Below are 13955 nucleotides of genomic sequence, written 5' to 3' on the forward strand. Positions count from 1 at the left end.
GTTCCTTGTGTGCATGGAGCAATTTAAAGTCTTACTACCTCACCATCACTGTATGCTCTCGTATGTAAAAAAAGAGAGAGAAACAGAGAATTCTGACAGGATAAAAATCAAAATGTTGGCAGGACTTATTTCTCGAGTGGGGGATTAGATGTGATTTTATTTGTATTTTTAAAATACTTCTCATATTATCCCTTCTGTAATCAGAAAAGGAAACGTTTAAGTTTATTTCTTAGTGTGGATCTCACCTCCCCCGCTTTCAGAAAAGAAACAAGAGCAATACATTTGAAAGCACTCCCACAATGTATTGGTTGAGTGTGAGACTGCAGAGAGAAGGATGAGGAGGGTGTGGAAAACGATTAGGAGACGGATGAGACTGGCCTGAGATAAAGTGGTGTTTAGTCAGAGAGTGAGCAGGAATCAGTCAGTGCTATTGGCAGAGAATTTCACACAGATAAGCTTTGCCTGTCTCAGACAACAGACACACTCACGCACACAGACATTTCTTCCTGAAATAGTTTTCTCTAGGCATTTTCTCTGCCCCATTGCTGCTCGCTGAAATCATATCCCCTACTAATAAATCGACCTCTTTTCAGTAGAGTCACTTTCACAAAACATTCCTGATCTTCAAATAAGCTATTGTCCTTGCTTTTGATCCCTACAGTATTTTTATTTCATCTTAAAATATTCCTTCTTTATTTAACCTTTAAAACAATTACCTTTATATTTGTGTTATCCTGTGGATTTCAAGTTATTTTAAGAAAGACACTGTTTTACTTGTATTGTGAGGTTCTGGGTGCGCTGTTCGCGCAGAGCAGGCATTTAATGAATACCTGTAGGGAAGAAAATCAACTGAAGAGAAATAAAACAAAGAGAGGAAAGGTCACCTGGGGCTAGTAGATCTATTGTTGTCAATCACAACGCCCTAAGTACTTTTTTGAAAATGTCAGAAATCACTGCCTCTGAACATGGACTATCGGCCCGCCAGCTTCCTCAGAGCCCCTTTCACATCCTTGTTCCTCAGGCTGTAAATCATGGGGTTCAACATGGAAGTCATAACAGAATAGAACACAGAGATGACCTTATCCTTTTCACTCATTGTCTTGGAATTGGGTCTCATGTAGGCAAATATTCCAGAGCCATAGTAGAGAACCACAACAGTGAGATGGGAGCCACAAGTAGAGAAGACCTTGAGTCTCCCCTCCCCTGACTGCGTCCAAATCACAGTGGAGATAATATTCCAGTAGGAGACCAGGATGAGGGAGACAGGTGCCAAGAGAATAATTACACCCATGGCAAAGAGGGCCACCTCAGCATCGTAGGTGTCAGCCGAAGCCAGCTTCAGGAGGGCAGGAGGTTCACAAAAATAATGATTAATTACATTCTGTCCCTGGTAGGGCAGACACAGTGTAAATGCACTGTCCACTGAACAGACAAATGCCCCACTGATCCAGGACACTATGGCCAACTGGACACAAACCCTCTGGGTCATGATAGTAGAATAGTGCAGGGGCTTGCAGACAGCCACATAGCGGTCATAGGACATCACCGCCAGCAGTGCACACTCCGTACACCCTACCAGGAGGAAGACAACTAACTGGAGTGAGCACCCAGCAAAGGAAATGGTTTTCTTTTTTACCAGGAAGTGGGCCAACATCTGGGGAACGATGCTTGTAGAGAAACAAAGGTCAGCAAAGGACAAGTTTTTGAGGAAAAAGTACATGGGAGTGTGAAGTCGAGAATCAGTTTGGATAAGGATTATAATGAGCAGGTTTCCAAATACAGAGAGAAGGTAAACGATCAGGAAAACACAGAACAGCAAGATCTGAATCTTTGGATCCTGCGATAATCCCAGCAAGATAAATTCAGCCACAAAAGTTTGGTTTCCTTCTCCCATTGATGTTTATTGTTGTTTACCTGCCATTAGAAAGAGAGCAGATGCATTCTGAATGTTTGATTTCACAAGCTTTATAAACAAGCGCAATGTTAACCTTGGTGGACTATTTGCTTTCAGCTGCTTCCTAACAGGTGCCAGTTAGCATTAGGATGCATGTTGTTGTTTTCACCAATTTACATAGGTTTTTCCTTGCTTTTTACACGTTTTTCCTTGCTTGATCCACTTGGTAGGCTGAGTATCATACTATAAATGGCTTCTTGACTAATCCTGATGTCAACATAATTTGTATATTGCTAAATTACTGTGAAGATGCATTAAGGGAATTGTCTTTGGTTCAATTTCATTTTTTCTTCCCAATAAATATTTTGTACTCACCTGGATTAGCAGTCTAAGAATGAAGTGAACTTCTTTAGTCAATAAAAAAACACTTTGGCTTTTATATTTCAAAATTAAAAAAAAATAGAGGTTAATGTCAATGTCAATGTCCATGGACTATATCCTGACCCTTGTACAAATATTTCACATGATAAAAAGTAGTATAAAATATGAATGAACTTAATAAATGAAATATAATGAGATTTTCATGCCCAGGGCCTTGTTCTAGTGAACAAAGCCAGGACCAAGCAAGAGCTTGAACTTCTGAACTGGATATTAGCATATTTCACAGCCCCATGACACAATCTCAGCTTGCCCCTGATCTTAGCTTCAGCTATGGTGGGCGGTTCTGATTCCCCTGGCAGCACTAACATGCTACCTCAGAGAGCTCCTGCCTGTCTTTAAGCATTCTGCTCAGGGTGCTGGAAGTCTGAGCAAGTTAATGCCTGAAAGGCAGCCACTGCCCAACCAATGGGCAATGGGAGTTGATGAATAGATGCACCAGCCATCTCTGGGATGCACTCTGTATGCTTCTCAGAAGTTGGGTTCTTAGGGTTAAGCCCCCATTGTCCAGGCCGTGTTTACCACCACCACCACCACCACCACCACCATGACTACTACAACTATTGTTTCCCCTAAAGAGCTTTTTAGAATTTTTTCCCTAATTCATTCCTCATGAAATTTTAATGGCACAGATATACTGTATATCTATTTATGTACTCCCCTTTGGAGGCTCACAAACCATTGCAATATCTAAGATTTCTTTCTCTTTCCAAGAACCTTGGGGTCTATATTGCCCCCACAGAGAATGCATGGTCTACAGAAACAGCTCCAATAATCCACGCTTTATTTGTGTTTAATTGTTTCCTGTCTCACTCTTACTGCTTTCTTTCCCAAGTTCCTGAAATCACTTTTAAAATAAACTACCTGCACGCAAGCTCTTAGGCTCTGCTTTCTAGGACTATAAAAGTATGGGACGTGAGATGGAAGTCTGATGAAGGCACTATGGCTAGGCTGCCTTCTTCAGCCAGGGAGCCCCAGCTGTGTCTGATGATAACAATGAACATTTACTGGGCGCTAGCAAAGCCAACATGCATCAAAGGTCAATTTGAATCTGGTGCCATTGGTGACTATACAGTTATCACACCTTTACCTTTAAGACTCAGATTTCTGGATTAGATTTGCCATGTAGAAGACTTCGTGAGAGATATAGGAGCCTAACTATTGTGTCAAGGGCCTTGTCTGAGGGTAGTAGAGCATGCTACTACTAACACTGGTAACAGTGGTAATTGATAGATTTAAATTACCTAAAATCCATAGCAAGGCTGGCTTCAAGTGAGATTCTATCCAAACACTCCACGTTATAGCCTCCTACATAGTCTTCATTGTCAACTGCATCCTAGCAAGTATGAGGGCTATGTGATTTCTTGCTCTCATCTAACAATAAAAATAGTTTCTTTGCAACAACATTCCCACCAAAGGTACTGAAGGAAAGTCAGATGTAGAATAGGGTCAGATTTCCTGCAAAAATACATATCCACAAAAAAATCAGGGAATTTTGAGCAAAGAAAAAAGGATTTAAAAAAGATAGCCAATAAAATTGACGCAACATTGTAAACTGACTATACCTCAATAAAAAGATAAAAAGATAGCCAACAAATATCCAAATCAGCTGTATATTTTCCACTTTATTTTACAACACTTGCCAGACTCCAATGCAAAAATCTGATGAAGAGAACACACACAGTGGCAAAAAAAAAATAATTTAACAGAAAGTACAAAGAATTCTTTTTTGGTCTTGGGATAAGAAAAAAAACTAATTAGGACACCAGATTCTTTGGCCACAAAGATAGGCATCTGACTACATGTTTGTTGCTTCACTTATTCAAGGGGCAATCATCAAGTGTCATATTCTAAAAAAGCATCATTACTTTTAAAGAAATGGTGACAAAGGCAGAAAGCTTCTTTTTCTGTTTTTTGGAGCTGTCAATACAAGTTGAATTTCTTTTGCTTTTCTTGATTTTGGTTTTACCTCCATTTATTATACCCAAATATGTTAAAACATCCTTTATATTAAAACACACACACACACACACACACACACACACACACACAGACTTTCTTTGGTCCTGCTATTCCTTCTAGCCACTGCCCAATTTTTCTTTTCATTTTGCTGCCAAACTTTTCAATCATTTCTTTTCTTTCATTTATGACTAAAAGTTCTCATCCATTGTTTCTCTTTTTATCCATTTCCGCTATAACTCCTATTCCTATGACTCTACTGAAACTGCCATTCCAAAATCTTTCATAATTTGCTACTCACCTAATATGACCCTTTTCAGGTGCATTCTTTTTTTTTTTTTAAGGTGCATTCTTAATTGTTTGTTTTGGCCACTGTTTGACACTCCTCAAAACTCTTCTCCATTTGGTTCTGTTAAATCTAAATATAACTTCCTGAATCTGAAGTCATTTATTAACTTTATTTGGTCTCATGTATATTCCAGTTGTTAGGGTAAGTTTGAGAAAAAGCACAACAAATGCAAAAGTTTCTTATTACAGCCAGTGCTTCCACCAATATTGGCTTCTTTTCTTTACTTTTTCCTTGTGTCATTCCAGTATTCCCATCATAGCCAGGGGAACATTATTCTTCTCAAGCTCCCTGCCCTAACTCAGCTCAGTTCAACCTCATCAACCAGGAGTTTCTCTTTGATCACATCACAGAGAAATGCAAGACCTCAACATAAACAGGTTCAACCGCTTACCTCTCCAGACACAGATCCCTACAAACATACAATAATCCATCATTTCCCCTCAGGGGAAGAGTTGTCTCAGCTATAATAAGAGTATTCCCTTGTGTTCCTAACTCCAAGTATTTCTTCTCTGGCTATTTTCCCAACAATTACATAACCTCTTTTTTTTCTTTGACCTTCCCTATCTCCTGTGCTTTTGGCTTTTCCTTCAACAAAGGAATAAATATATTTATCTTCTTACCCTCCTCTCTAAGCTTCTCAAAATAGTGTTTTTAATTTCTCTGATAAGTCTGCTCTGCACAATTCAAAGTGACCTTTCAATGCCCAAGATTATTGATTTTGCCTTTGGTTTTCTTGCTTGATCACGCAGTCATATTTAAAACTAGAGATACTCTTGAAGCTGTATTCTCCCTTGCCTGCTCTTAGACCTTTTATCTTCTGATGACATCTCCTTTTCTTTTCCTTTATCATATTTTTCCTTTTGCCTATTATTTAATATTGGCATTTTCCTTTTCCCTTCACTTTCTGAGCTTACACCCTCTCTCCGCGTGACCTCATCTGCTCCTCTGACTTCAGCTATCATTTAGTTGTTGATATTTCCTAAATCTCTATATGCAACTGAGGTTTTTTTCTTTCAGAGTCCTGATTCACATATCAGACTTTCTACTGGACCTCACTGACAGTTCCCTTATATATATAATAGAAATAATAATGACAAAAGTAATGATTATAATGATGACTTTCACAGCAATGGAATAAATCTTGTGGACAACTTGGTTTGAATCTGAGCTCTATAAATTAATAAATAGATCATCTTGAGCAAGTCATTTAAGGCACATAAGCTTTAGTTTCTGCATCTGTAATATAAGGATATTAGTATCTAATTTCTCTCTTTACTATAGAGATTAAATGAAATAATTCATAAAAACACAGTTATTATTTGGTACATGACATTTTAATTATCTAAAATAATAATAAATATGTATTACTTCATGCACACATATGAACCAATCACTTTACATGCATTTTCTCATTTAACTTCCAATTTAAGATGACCAAAATTGAAACTGTTACACATCTCTATTTTTTCTACCACTTATTTTCTAAATAAACGCTCCTTTTTCCCCTTATATTGTTATGTCTACTAAGTCACTCTCTCAGGCTGAAAACGAGTCATTTTCTCTTCCTTCTTTTTCTTTCCATCAACAGGACAATTTAAATGGTCCCTGGATTTTATCTCAGAAGATCTCAAATCTCTCTCCTCTCTATTCCTAGCACCACTATTTTCTGGCCCCATGCTTTCTACTTGTCATACCTCTTATGATCTCTCTGCCTCCTGTACTGCTCTTTCAAATAATAAAATAATCTTCAGAAAATGCTAATTGTATTATTTTGCATTCCCCATTAAACCCCAATTCAACAACTCTCCATTGTTTATAGTCAAATGCATAATCATTTCTTGTAGCTTCCTGCCTGTGGTTATGAGGAAACTATGAAGGGATGGGACACAGAGTCAGTAAAGGACGGTGGGTATCAGACAGAGTCCGGTTGTTGGAAGATAAAGTTAATGTGGGAGATTATCACCCTAGAGATTTTAGGGTAAGAGTACTAATTTTTTTCCTTCTGCGTAGAATCTGATCCCTGCAGTCCTAGAGCATCTCTGCCTGACTACAGAGGCCTGCAATGCCATCTCTCCCCACTCCCTAACTCTTAACTCATGCCCCTCATAGGTAAAGTGACATAAAGCTGTGCATTTGCCTGGACCCTTTCTTGTATTGAACTTCACTTCTTGCTTTACCAACTAGATAAACTCCTAGTCATCCTTCAATAATCTGCTCTAATATCTTCACCCAAGCTTTCATGGACTCCATTAAGCTAAGTTATTTTCTGTTTTTCTGCTCCTCTAGATTTCATTCCCGCCACTATTAATACATTTTCTATCATACAATATATACTTATTTTCAAGCCACTCTGTCTTTTTCTATTTCATGAATTATTTGAAGATAAATACCATCAGTTTCATATCCCCATTGCTTGACACAGATAAGTTTTTCAATAAATACCTGTTGAGATAATCAATAAATGTATATCCCTCATTATCACATATACAAATTTAAACATATTTTCACTCATATACCACAACACGAACACTTATTCAACCAGGAACAACAAAATGTGAGGTAAGTATATAAGACACAATATCTATTAGCAGTGAACCCACAGAAATGACCAGCAGGAAAGATGAGGCATGCTTACCTGGGCATGGGAGTAAGTAAAGTTGTAAAAACAATAGGTCTTTTTCCTTCCCACCCTGAGCTCAAGAAGAAGCAAAGATTACAAAGTGGGCAAAGCTCCTACCTCCCATATGAGTTGTGACAGAGGTGATAGGGCAAGGTATTGGGCCTTACAGCAGCAAAACTCCTCAAACAGCTGACGTATTCATCTCAATTTCTAGACCCAGGGCCACAGGTTTCCTGTAGCTTCCTGCCTGTGGTTATGGGAAAAATATGAAAGGATGGGACACAAAGTCAGTAAAGGATGGTCAGTATCTGACAGAGTCCAGTTTTTGGAAGATAAGGTTAATGTGGGAGATTATCACACTAGAGATTTTAGGGTGAAAATACTCATTTTTTTCCTCCATGTAGAATCTGATCCCTGCAGGCATCTTGAAACAGGATTTCTATACTGAGTTTTATGTGAGGAGAGTTAAAGATAAGGCCTCTGCAAAGAAGAAAGGAGGGAGGAGGGAAGGAAGGAAGGAAGGAAGGAAGGAAGGAAGGAAGGAAGGAAGGAGGCAGGCAGGTAGGAAGGTGGTGCTGAAGAAGAAAAGCCAATTCTTTAGAGACTCTGCAGAAACTCCTGAAGAGATGCAGCCCCCTTGACACATTCTCCACTCTCACCTGCTGGGCTGAGCTGAGCTAAGTACAGAGCAGTAGAGTCACTGGTGAGGGGGTGGGTCATGGGTTAAAAACAGGATGGTGAAATCTGCAGCCTGAAGATACAAATCCCACTTGGCATTTCTCACAGGACTTTTATTCCTAGACAGAATATTTCCCCATCCTAAAGCTTTGCCACTTGTCTCGAAGACACCAACCTAAATTCTCTAAGGGCCTGAACAGTGGCTTTTTCTGAGAGGAAGTTATTAAAATTAAGGTACTGAGAGCTGAAGTAAACAGTGCACTCCCATGAGTCTGACTTTGTTAAGATCCTCTGAAGCCCTTTATATTATGCTTATAGACACAGATTGGAATCTTTGTGTCTCTCTTGGTTTCAAATTCTATTAAAGAGACCAAATTTTAAATGAGCATATGGAATCCAACATATGTTATTCAACCCAGCAATTCTATTCCTAGGTACCCAACAGAAATGAAAGCCTTTGCTCACACAGAAACTTATGATTATTCTTACCAGCTTTATTCAAACTAGCCAAAATCTTGGAGGAGAACCCAAATGTGTACCAATAGATGAATGCACAAATAAACTGTGATGTATTCCTATGCAGCATCCATTTAATAGAATACTACTCACCAGAAAATAATAAACTATTGATAAATGCAACACAATGGTTGAATCTCAAAAATGTTGTACTGAACAAATGAATTAAACAAGAGTTCATACTGTAAGATTCCCTTTTTATGAAATTCTAGGGTCCATAATTATTTGGGGACCGGTGTAGTAGTTTTATGAATTGGGTCAGTAGTTACTTGGGGATCAGTGTATAGGAACTGACAGCAAAAGGGCACAAGGGAATTATCTGATGTCAGAGAAATATTATATACCTTAACTGTGGAGCTGGTTACATAGGTGCATACATTTGTCAAAACTAATTTAACTATATGTTTTAAATAGGTTTATTTTATCATATTTAAATTATAATTCATGAAATTCATTTTCTAAAAATCTAATCTGTATGCCAATTTAAAAATAGGAGGAATTCAGAAATAAATTAGGGAAATAGCAACTCACGTGCAATTCATTCAGCGTATCATTGATGACAAAGATACTGAAGCAAAGTATCTTTAAGTCACTTTAAGTCAGAATGTACAGGTTTCCATAATATGTCATCAATATGAAGATTTTTAGAAATAGAAACCTTCAGCATATTGTAGAATCTTTACAAGTATTTATGTGATGGCAAGCAACCTTAAAACATTTGCACAACACAAAGAATGATTGGTAACTTAGCTTGCAAAGTACCAAAAACAAAACAAAAATTTGATGACTTTTGTTTGGAGGAGCAGTGGATGCCCCTAGGATGGCACAAGAGATTTGTATAACAAAATAAATAGTTGTAAAATCTCCCTTTAAGGAAAAGATGATTATACTGGTTTCTGTCATTCACCTACTTACATTGAAACATTCTAAAGTCCTTCTACATTCTGCCCTGATCTAGAAGGCTGATCTCTAAGGAATCTATCACTGGGTTCCCTTGCTGGCTGGCTCTCAATTGGATGGAGACAATGGGAAATGCCAGTAGGGGACAAAACAGAAGTAGAAACAGAGACTGAGTATTTTTTCCCTGCTCGCTTCCCGTTTTCTGAGAGCATCTATGTCCCAACTCTTGCAGTAGGTCCCTCTTGCAGACTGCATTGCTCTCTGGAATATAGTACTACATAATTTTCTCCCTTTCCCCTTCTAACTTAGGTTAGTAATTGCTTCCTGCTGTTGCATCTCTGTATGTCTAAATATCCCTTGGTGATTTCCTTAATTCTGTTCTTACCTCTATAAGCAATTGCTTCATTAAATTTTTTGAAGCATTCAAGTTTCCCAGGCAGGATGTTGACTGATACATTTTAACACTGAGGAAAATTAAATTAATGTTCCGAGTAAAGTAACAGTAAAAAGATCATTTTTATAAATAGATGCTTGAAAATGTTTACCATCTGTATATTATCAAAAATCTTTGTACGATGATAGATTGGTTTGAAAAAAAAATACAATTTTTAAAAACAAAGCACTCCTTGCATTTGAATCCATATTTTGTCTGAGTTGCAATGATAAGTTACAAGTAAGACAAATGCCAAAATAAATTTAATAGTTGAAGTTCTAAATTCCTCGTATTTATAGAAATCTAGAGTGTCCTTTTCATCACAAATATAAAAATTATGTTTCTTGAAGCAATCAGAGTGCAGAGGGCAGAAGACAACCAAATAGTCAAAAATCAAATAAAAGCTGGAACCTCCAGGAGAAGATCAGACAAGAGCACTGAGCAGCAGTGGCAGAGCCTGAGAGGAAGACTGGGCCCCCAAAATAATAGGCTGTGGGGGAAAACAAGAACGACATGCACCAACATATGGAAATTTTCAGCAGAGAGGTGGAAACTAGAGGAAAGAATCTAATGGTGACATCACCTAGGAGATTCCAGTCTCCATCCTCCCACAAAGATCAATAATTAGGCAACTGTCCATAAGCAAAAACAGTGCTGGGAAAGCTCTGGGGTCCACTTAAGAAACCTCAGCAACAGAGTGGAACAGAAATTTTGAGAATATCCATACAAAAAAGAAAAGAAGAGCAGCTTTATTTTGCCTGCCATCCCCCAAGCTGGCACTGTTCAGCATCAAGAAGGAAGTCTCCAGCTAAAAAGAGTTCCCCTCATTGGGAAAGAGACAGCAGGTGAGTGACCAGCTTCCCCTGCTTTTTGAAGAATAGAAGTGGCTAGTGTGGGCATCCTGGTCTTGGTCCTGATCTTAGAGGAAATGCTTTCAGCTTTACACAGTTGAGTATAAATGTTAGCTGTGGGTCTGTCATTTCATTTTGTTACAGATTTTGTTTTAAAGCCTATTTTGTTTTATATGAGTATTGTCACCCCAGCTTTCTTTTTATTTCCATTTGCATGAAGTATCTTTTCCTCCATACCTTTACTTTCAGTCTCTGTGTGTATATAGATGTGAAGTCCTGTAGGCATAATATAGATGAGTCTTGATTTTTTATCCATTCACTCACCCAGTGTCTTTTGATTAGAGCATTTCATCTATTTAGATTTAAAGTGCTTATTGATAGACATGTACTGACTTCCGTTTTGTTAATTGTTTTCTGGTTGTTTTGTAGTTCTTCATTGTTACTTTCTTATTCTCTTGGTCTCTTCTCTTGCAGTTTGATTTCTTTTCTAAGTCTTATGTACGGGTTCCTTTTCCTTTATTTTTCGTGTATCTTTTGTAGGTTTTTGATTTGGGATTACCATGAGGTTTATGAATATGAATATATATATATATATATATATTCATATATACTGAAAATATATATCAGTTTCTTTTAAGCTGATAATCATTTAATTTCAAATGCATTCCAAAAGCACTACATTTCTACTCCTCCCAACATTTTATATTTTTAACATCATATTTTACACCTTTTCATTTTGTGTATCCCTTAACTATTTATTGTAGTTATAGCTGATTTTACTACTTTTGTCTTTTAACCTTCATAGTGGCCTTATTAAGTGATTTATCCACTACCTTTACTATGTATATGTCTTTACCAGTGAGATTTACCAGTGAGAATTTTTTCTTTTCTTTTCTTTTCTTTTCTTTTCTTTTCTTTTCTTTTCTTTTCTTTTCTTTTCTTTTCTTTTCTTTTCTTTTCTTTTCTAAGAGAGGTACTGGGGATTGAGTCTTGGGGTAAGTGAATTAACTCTAACTCCCTTAAGAGAGAGCTTTTCATCCCCTACAGTTCTATGGCTTTCCTGAACATAATTGCCAATGGTTTTTAGGGCCAGACATTTAGGGCACTTGTCCCTCCTGTGCAGGATCTAAGGGTTGGGGCCTTCTTGGCAGGATAGCCGGAACCAGAGTGAGGATGGGCCAGGGAGCCTAGGGCATGACATGCCATGGCTGCCCTGGTGGACAAGGGTTTAGGGGGTCCCAGGGCCTCCTTGGCAGGACAGCTGGGCCAGGAGCCTAGGGTGTGCTGGGGCAGCACTGGCAGACTGGCTAGAGTGCTTGGACCATGTTCCCACTCACAATACCAAGGCGGAGGAGGAAAGATGGTGCTCTCTAGTGCCTCTGACCCCAGAGAGAACTCTAGCAGTTTTGCATCTGTTTGCAGATGCTCTAGGGTTAGTAAGTGGATTTCTTTCATGTGTAGTCTAGTTGCCCTTTAAACTGCTGTTTTTTTCCTGTGCCCCCGGGTAGGTGAGTCTGTTCACAGACCCTCAGTAATATCCCTCCCCACTGGAGGTCACCATGTCACATCACTACTGTGTCTCTGTCTCTCCTACCCATCTCTGTGAGTCTCTCTATTGTTTGTTGTGCAGAAGCTGTTCAATCAGCCCTCAGTTCTTCTTTAGGAGAAATTGTTCTACATGTAAGTGTAGATTCAGTGTATACATGGGAGGAGGTGAGTTCAAGGTCTTCCTATGCCACCATCTTGGACCAGAATGCTTGAATCAATTTTAGATGTCACTCTAATGATTGATGTTTCAAAAACTCCAGGTAATTATTTCCTTGATTTATTCTGGAACCACTGAAGTTACCATATCCTAGCTATGGACCAATCCTTTCCACTCTTAACAGCATACAAGGCTATCCCTGAAAAGCTCCTCCATCTCCTTTCCAGGGATCTTTTCTATCCTAATCTCCTCATCCCAGTTTTAATGCCTTTAGGCTGTCCTCTGCTATCCAACACTATCAAAACATTTGACTTTCCTGGAACGGAACTCATCTTGATATTAGATGTGAGCATAATTGTAAATGGGAGTTGTAAATTTTAAATTGGGAGTTCGAGATTTGCAAATACTAACTATTATATATAAAATAAATAAACAGCAAGATCCTACTGTAAAAAAAAAAAGACATTCTGTTGTTTCCAAAATATACAAATTATGAATAATGTTGTAAAAATCATCTTCATGATAGATCTTAGTGCTCATTTTATTTCATTCCCTTAAATTACTAAAATTGAAATACAGGAGTCAAAGGGTATGAATATAAATATAAATATATTTCCAAATAATTTTCTACAGCTACTGCACCAACTTAGTCACATACAGTGTATGAGCATGGCCCTCTTACTGCACAGTCAGCAGCATGAAGCATAGTAGTTTTTAAACCTTAATTTGTAAGGGAGAGGGTTAACACTTTAAAAATATTTTTAAATATTCATTTGCAATTTGTTTAATAAAATAATTCACGAATACAGTTAAAAATTAAAGCACACAGAACATTACTTTGACCCTTCTCTCACAAAATTACCCCTTTTAATTCAATCTTTCTTTTGGTGGTGACTACCGTTATCTCTGAATAGCATGCTTTCACCACTCTTCCATAGGTTTATCAACATTAGGTTTATAAGTTCCATTATTTTATCATGATCAATATCATTATCAATATTATTCATTGACATCCTGTCATTAATAGGTAAGCCTTGTGCTCAGTTATGCCGCCTCTTGCTTCCCCACCTACTCTCTTCCCAATAGCAGTATTTTGAGTTTATATACAGGCTACAATTGAGTTTTATTTTTTTAAACTTTTAATTTTGTTCCATCATGAGAGGCACTACTATAGGACCAGGAGGCACTATAGACTGATTAAGCCATGAAGATCATCTTATGATACCCCAATATTGCCAGTTAAGAAATCTCATTCTGAAGAGTATCGGTTTGTGCAGGACTTGAGGGCCATCAATGACATTGTCCAAGACATTGATCCAACAGTGCCAAATCCATATACTCTGTTGACTACAATTCCTGGAGAATTTGAATATTTTACAGCCCTCTATTTAAAGGATGCCTTCTTTTGCATACCTCTTGGGAAAAAGTCACAATTATTATTTGCCTTTGAATGGCAAGACCCTAACACCAGGGTCAAGACTCAATACTGCTGGACTGTGCTTCCCCAGGGTTTTAAAAATTCCCCTACCATCTTTAATAAAACACTTGCTCTGGATCTTTGAAATCTACACCTGAATCAAGGGTTCTCTTACAATATGTGAATGATTTGTTA

General features: G+C 37.9%; 1 protein-coding gene across 1 annotated transcript; it reads right to left on the reverse strand.

The window, feature by feature from the left end:
• Nucleotides 1-876: 876 nt before the first annotated feature.
• Nucleotides 877-2088, reverse strand: LOC105096172 (olfactory receptor 2D3). The gene has a single exon (XM_010988465.3). The coding sequence runs from the start codon at nucleotides 1892-1894 to the stop codon at nucleotides 971-973; it is 924 nt and encodes a 307-aa protein (XP_010986767.1). The 5' UTR covers nucleotides 1895-2088; the 3' UTR covers nucleotides 877-970.
• Nucleotides 2089-13955: the final 11867 nt, after the last annotated feature.

This window comes from Camelus dromedarius, chromosome 12 (genome assembly GCF_036321535.1).
Source record: "Camelus dromedarius isolate mCamDro1 chromosome 12, mCamDro1.pat, whole genome shotgun sequence".
Lineage (NCBI taxonomy): Eukaryota > Metazoa > Chordata > Mammalia > Artiodactyla > Camelidae > Camelus > Camelus dromedarius.

Coding starts and splice junctions, on each gene's coding strand:
- LOC105096172 (XM_010988465.3), bottom strand. CDS start 1,894: ATGGGAGAAGGAAACCAAACTTTTGTGGCTGAATTTATCTTGCTGGGA.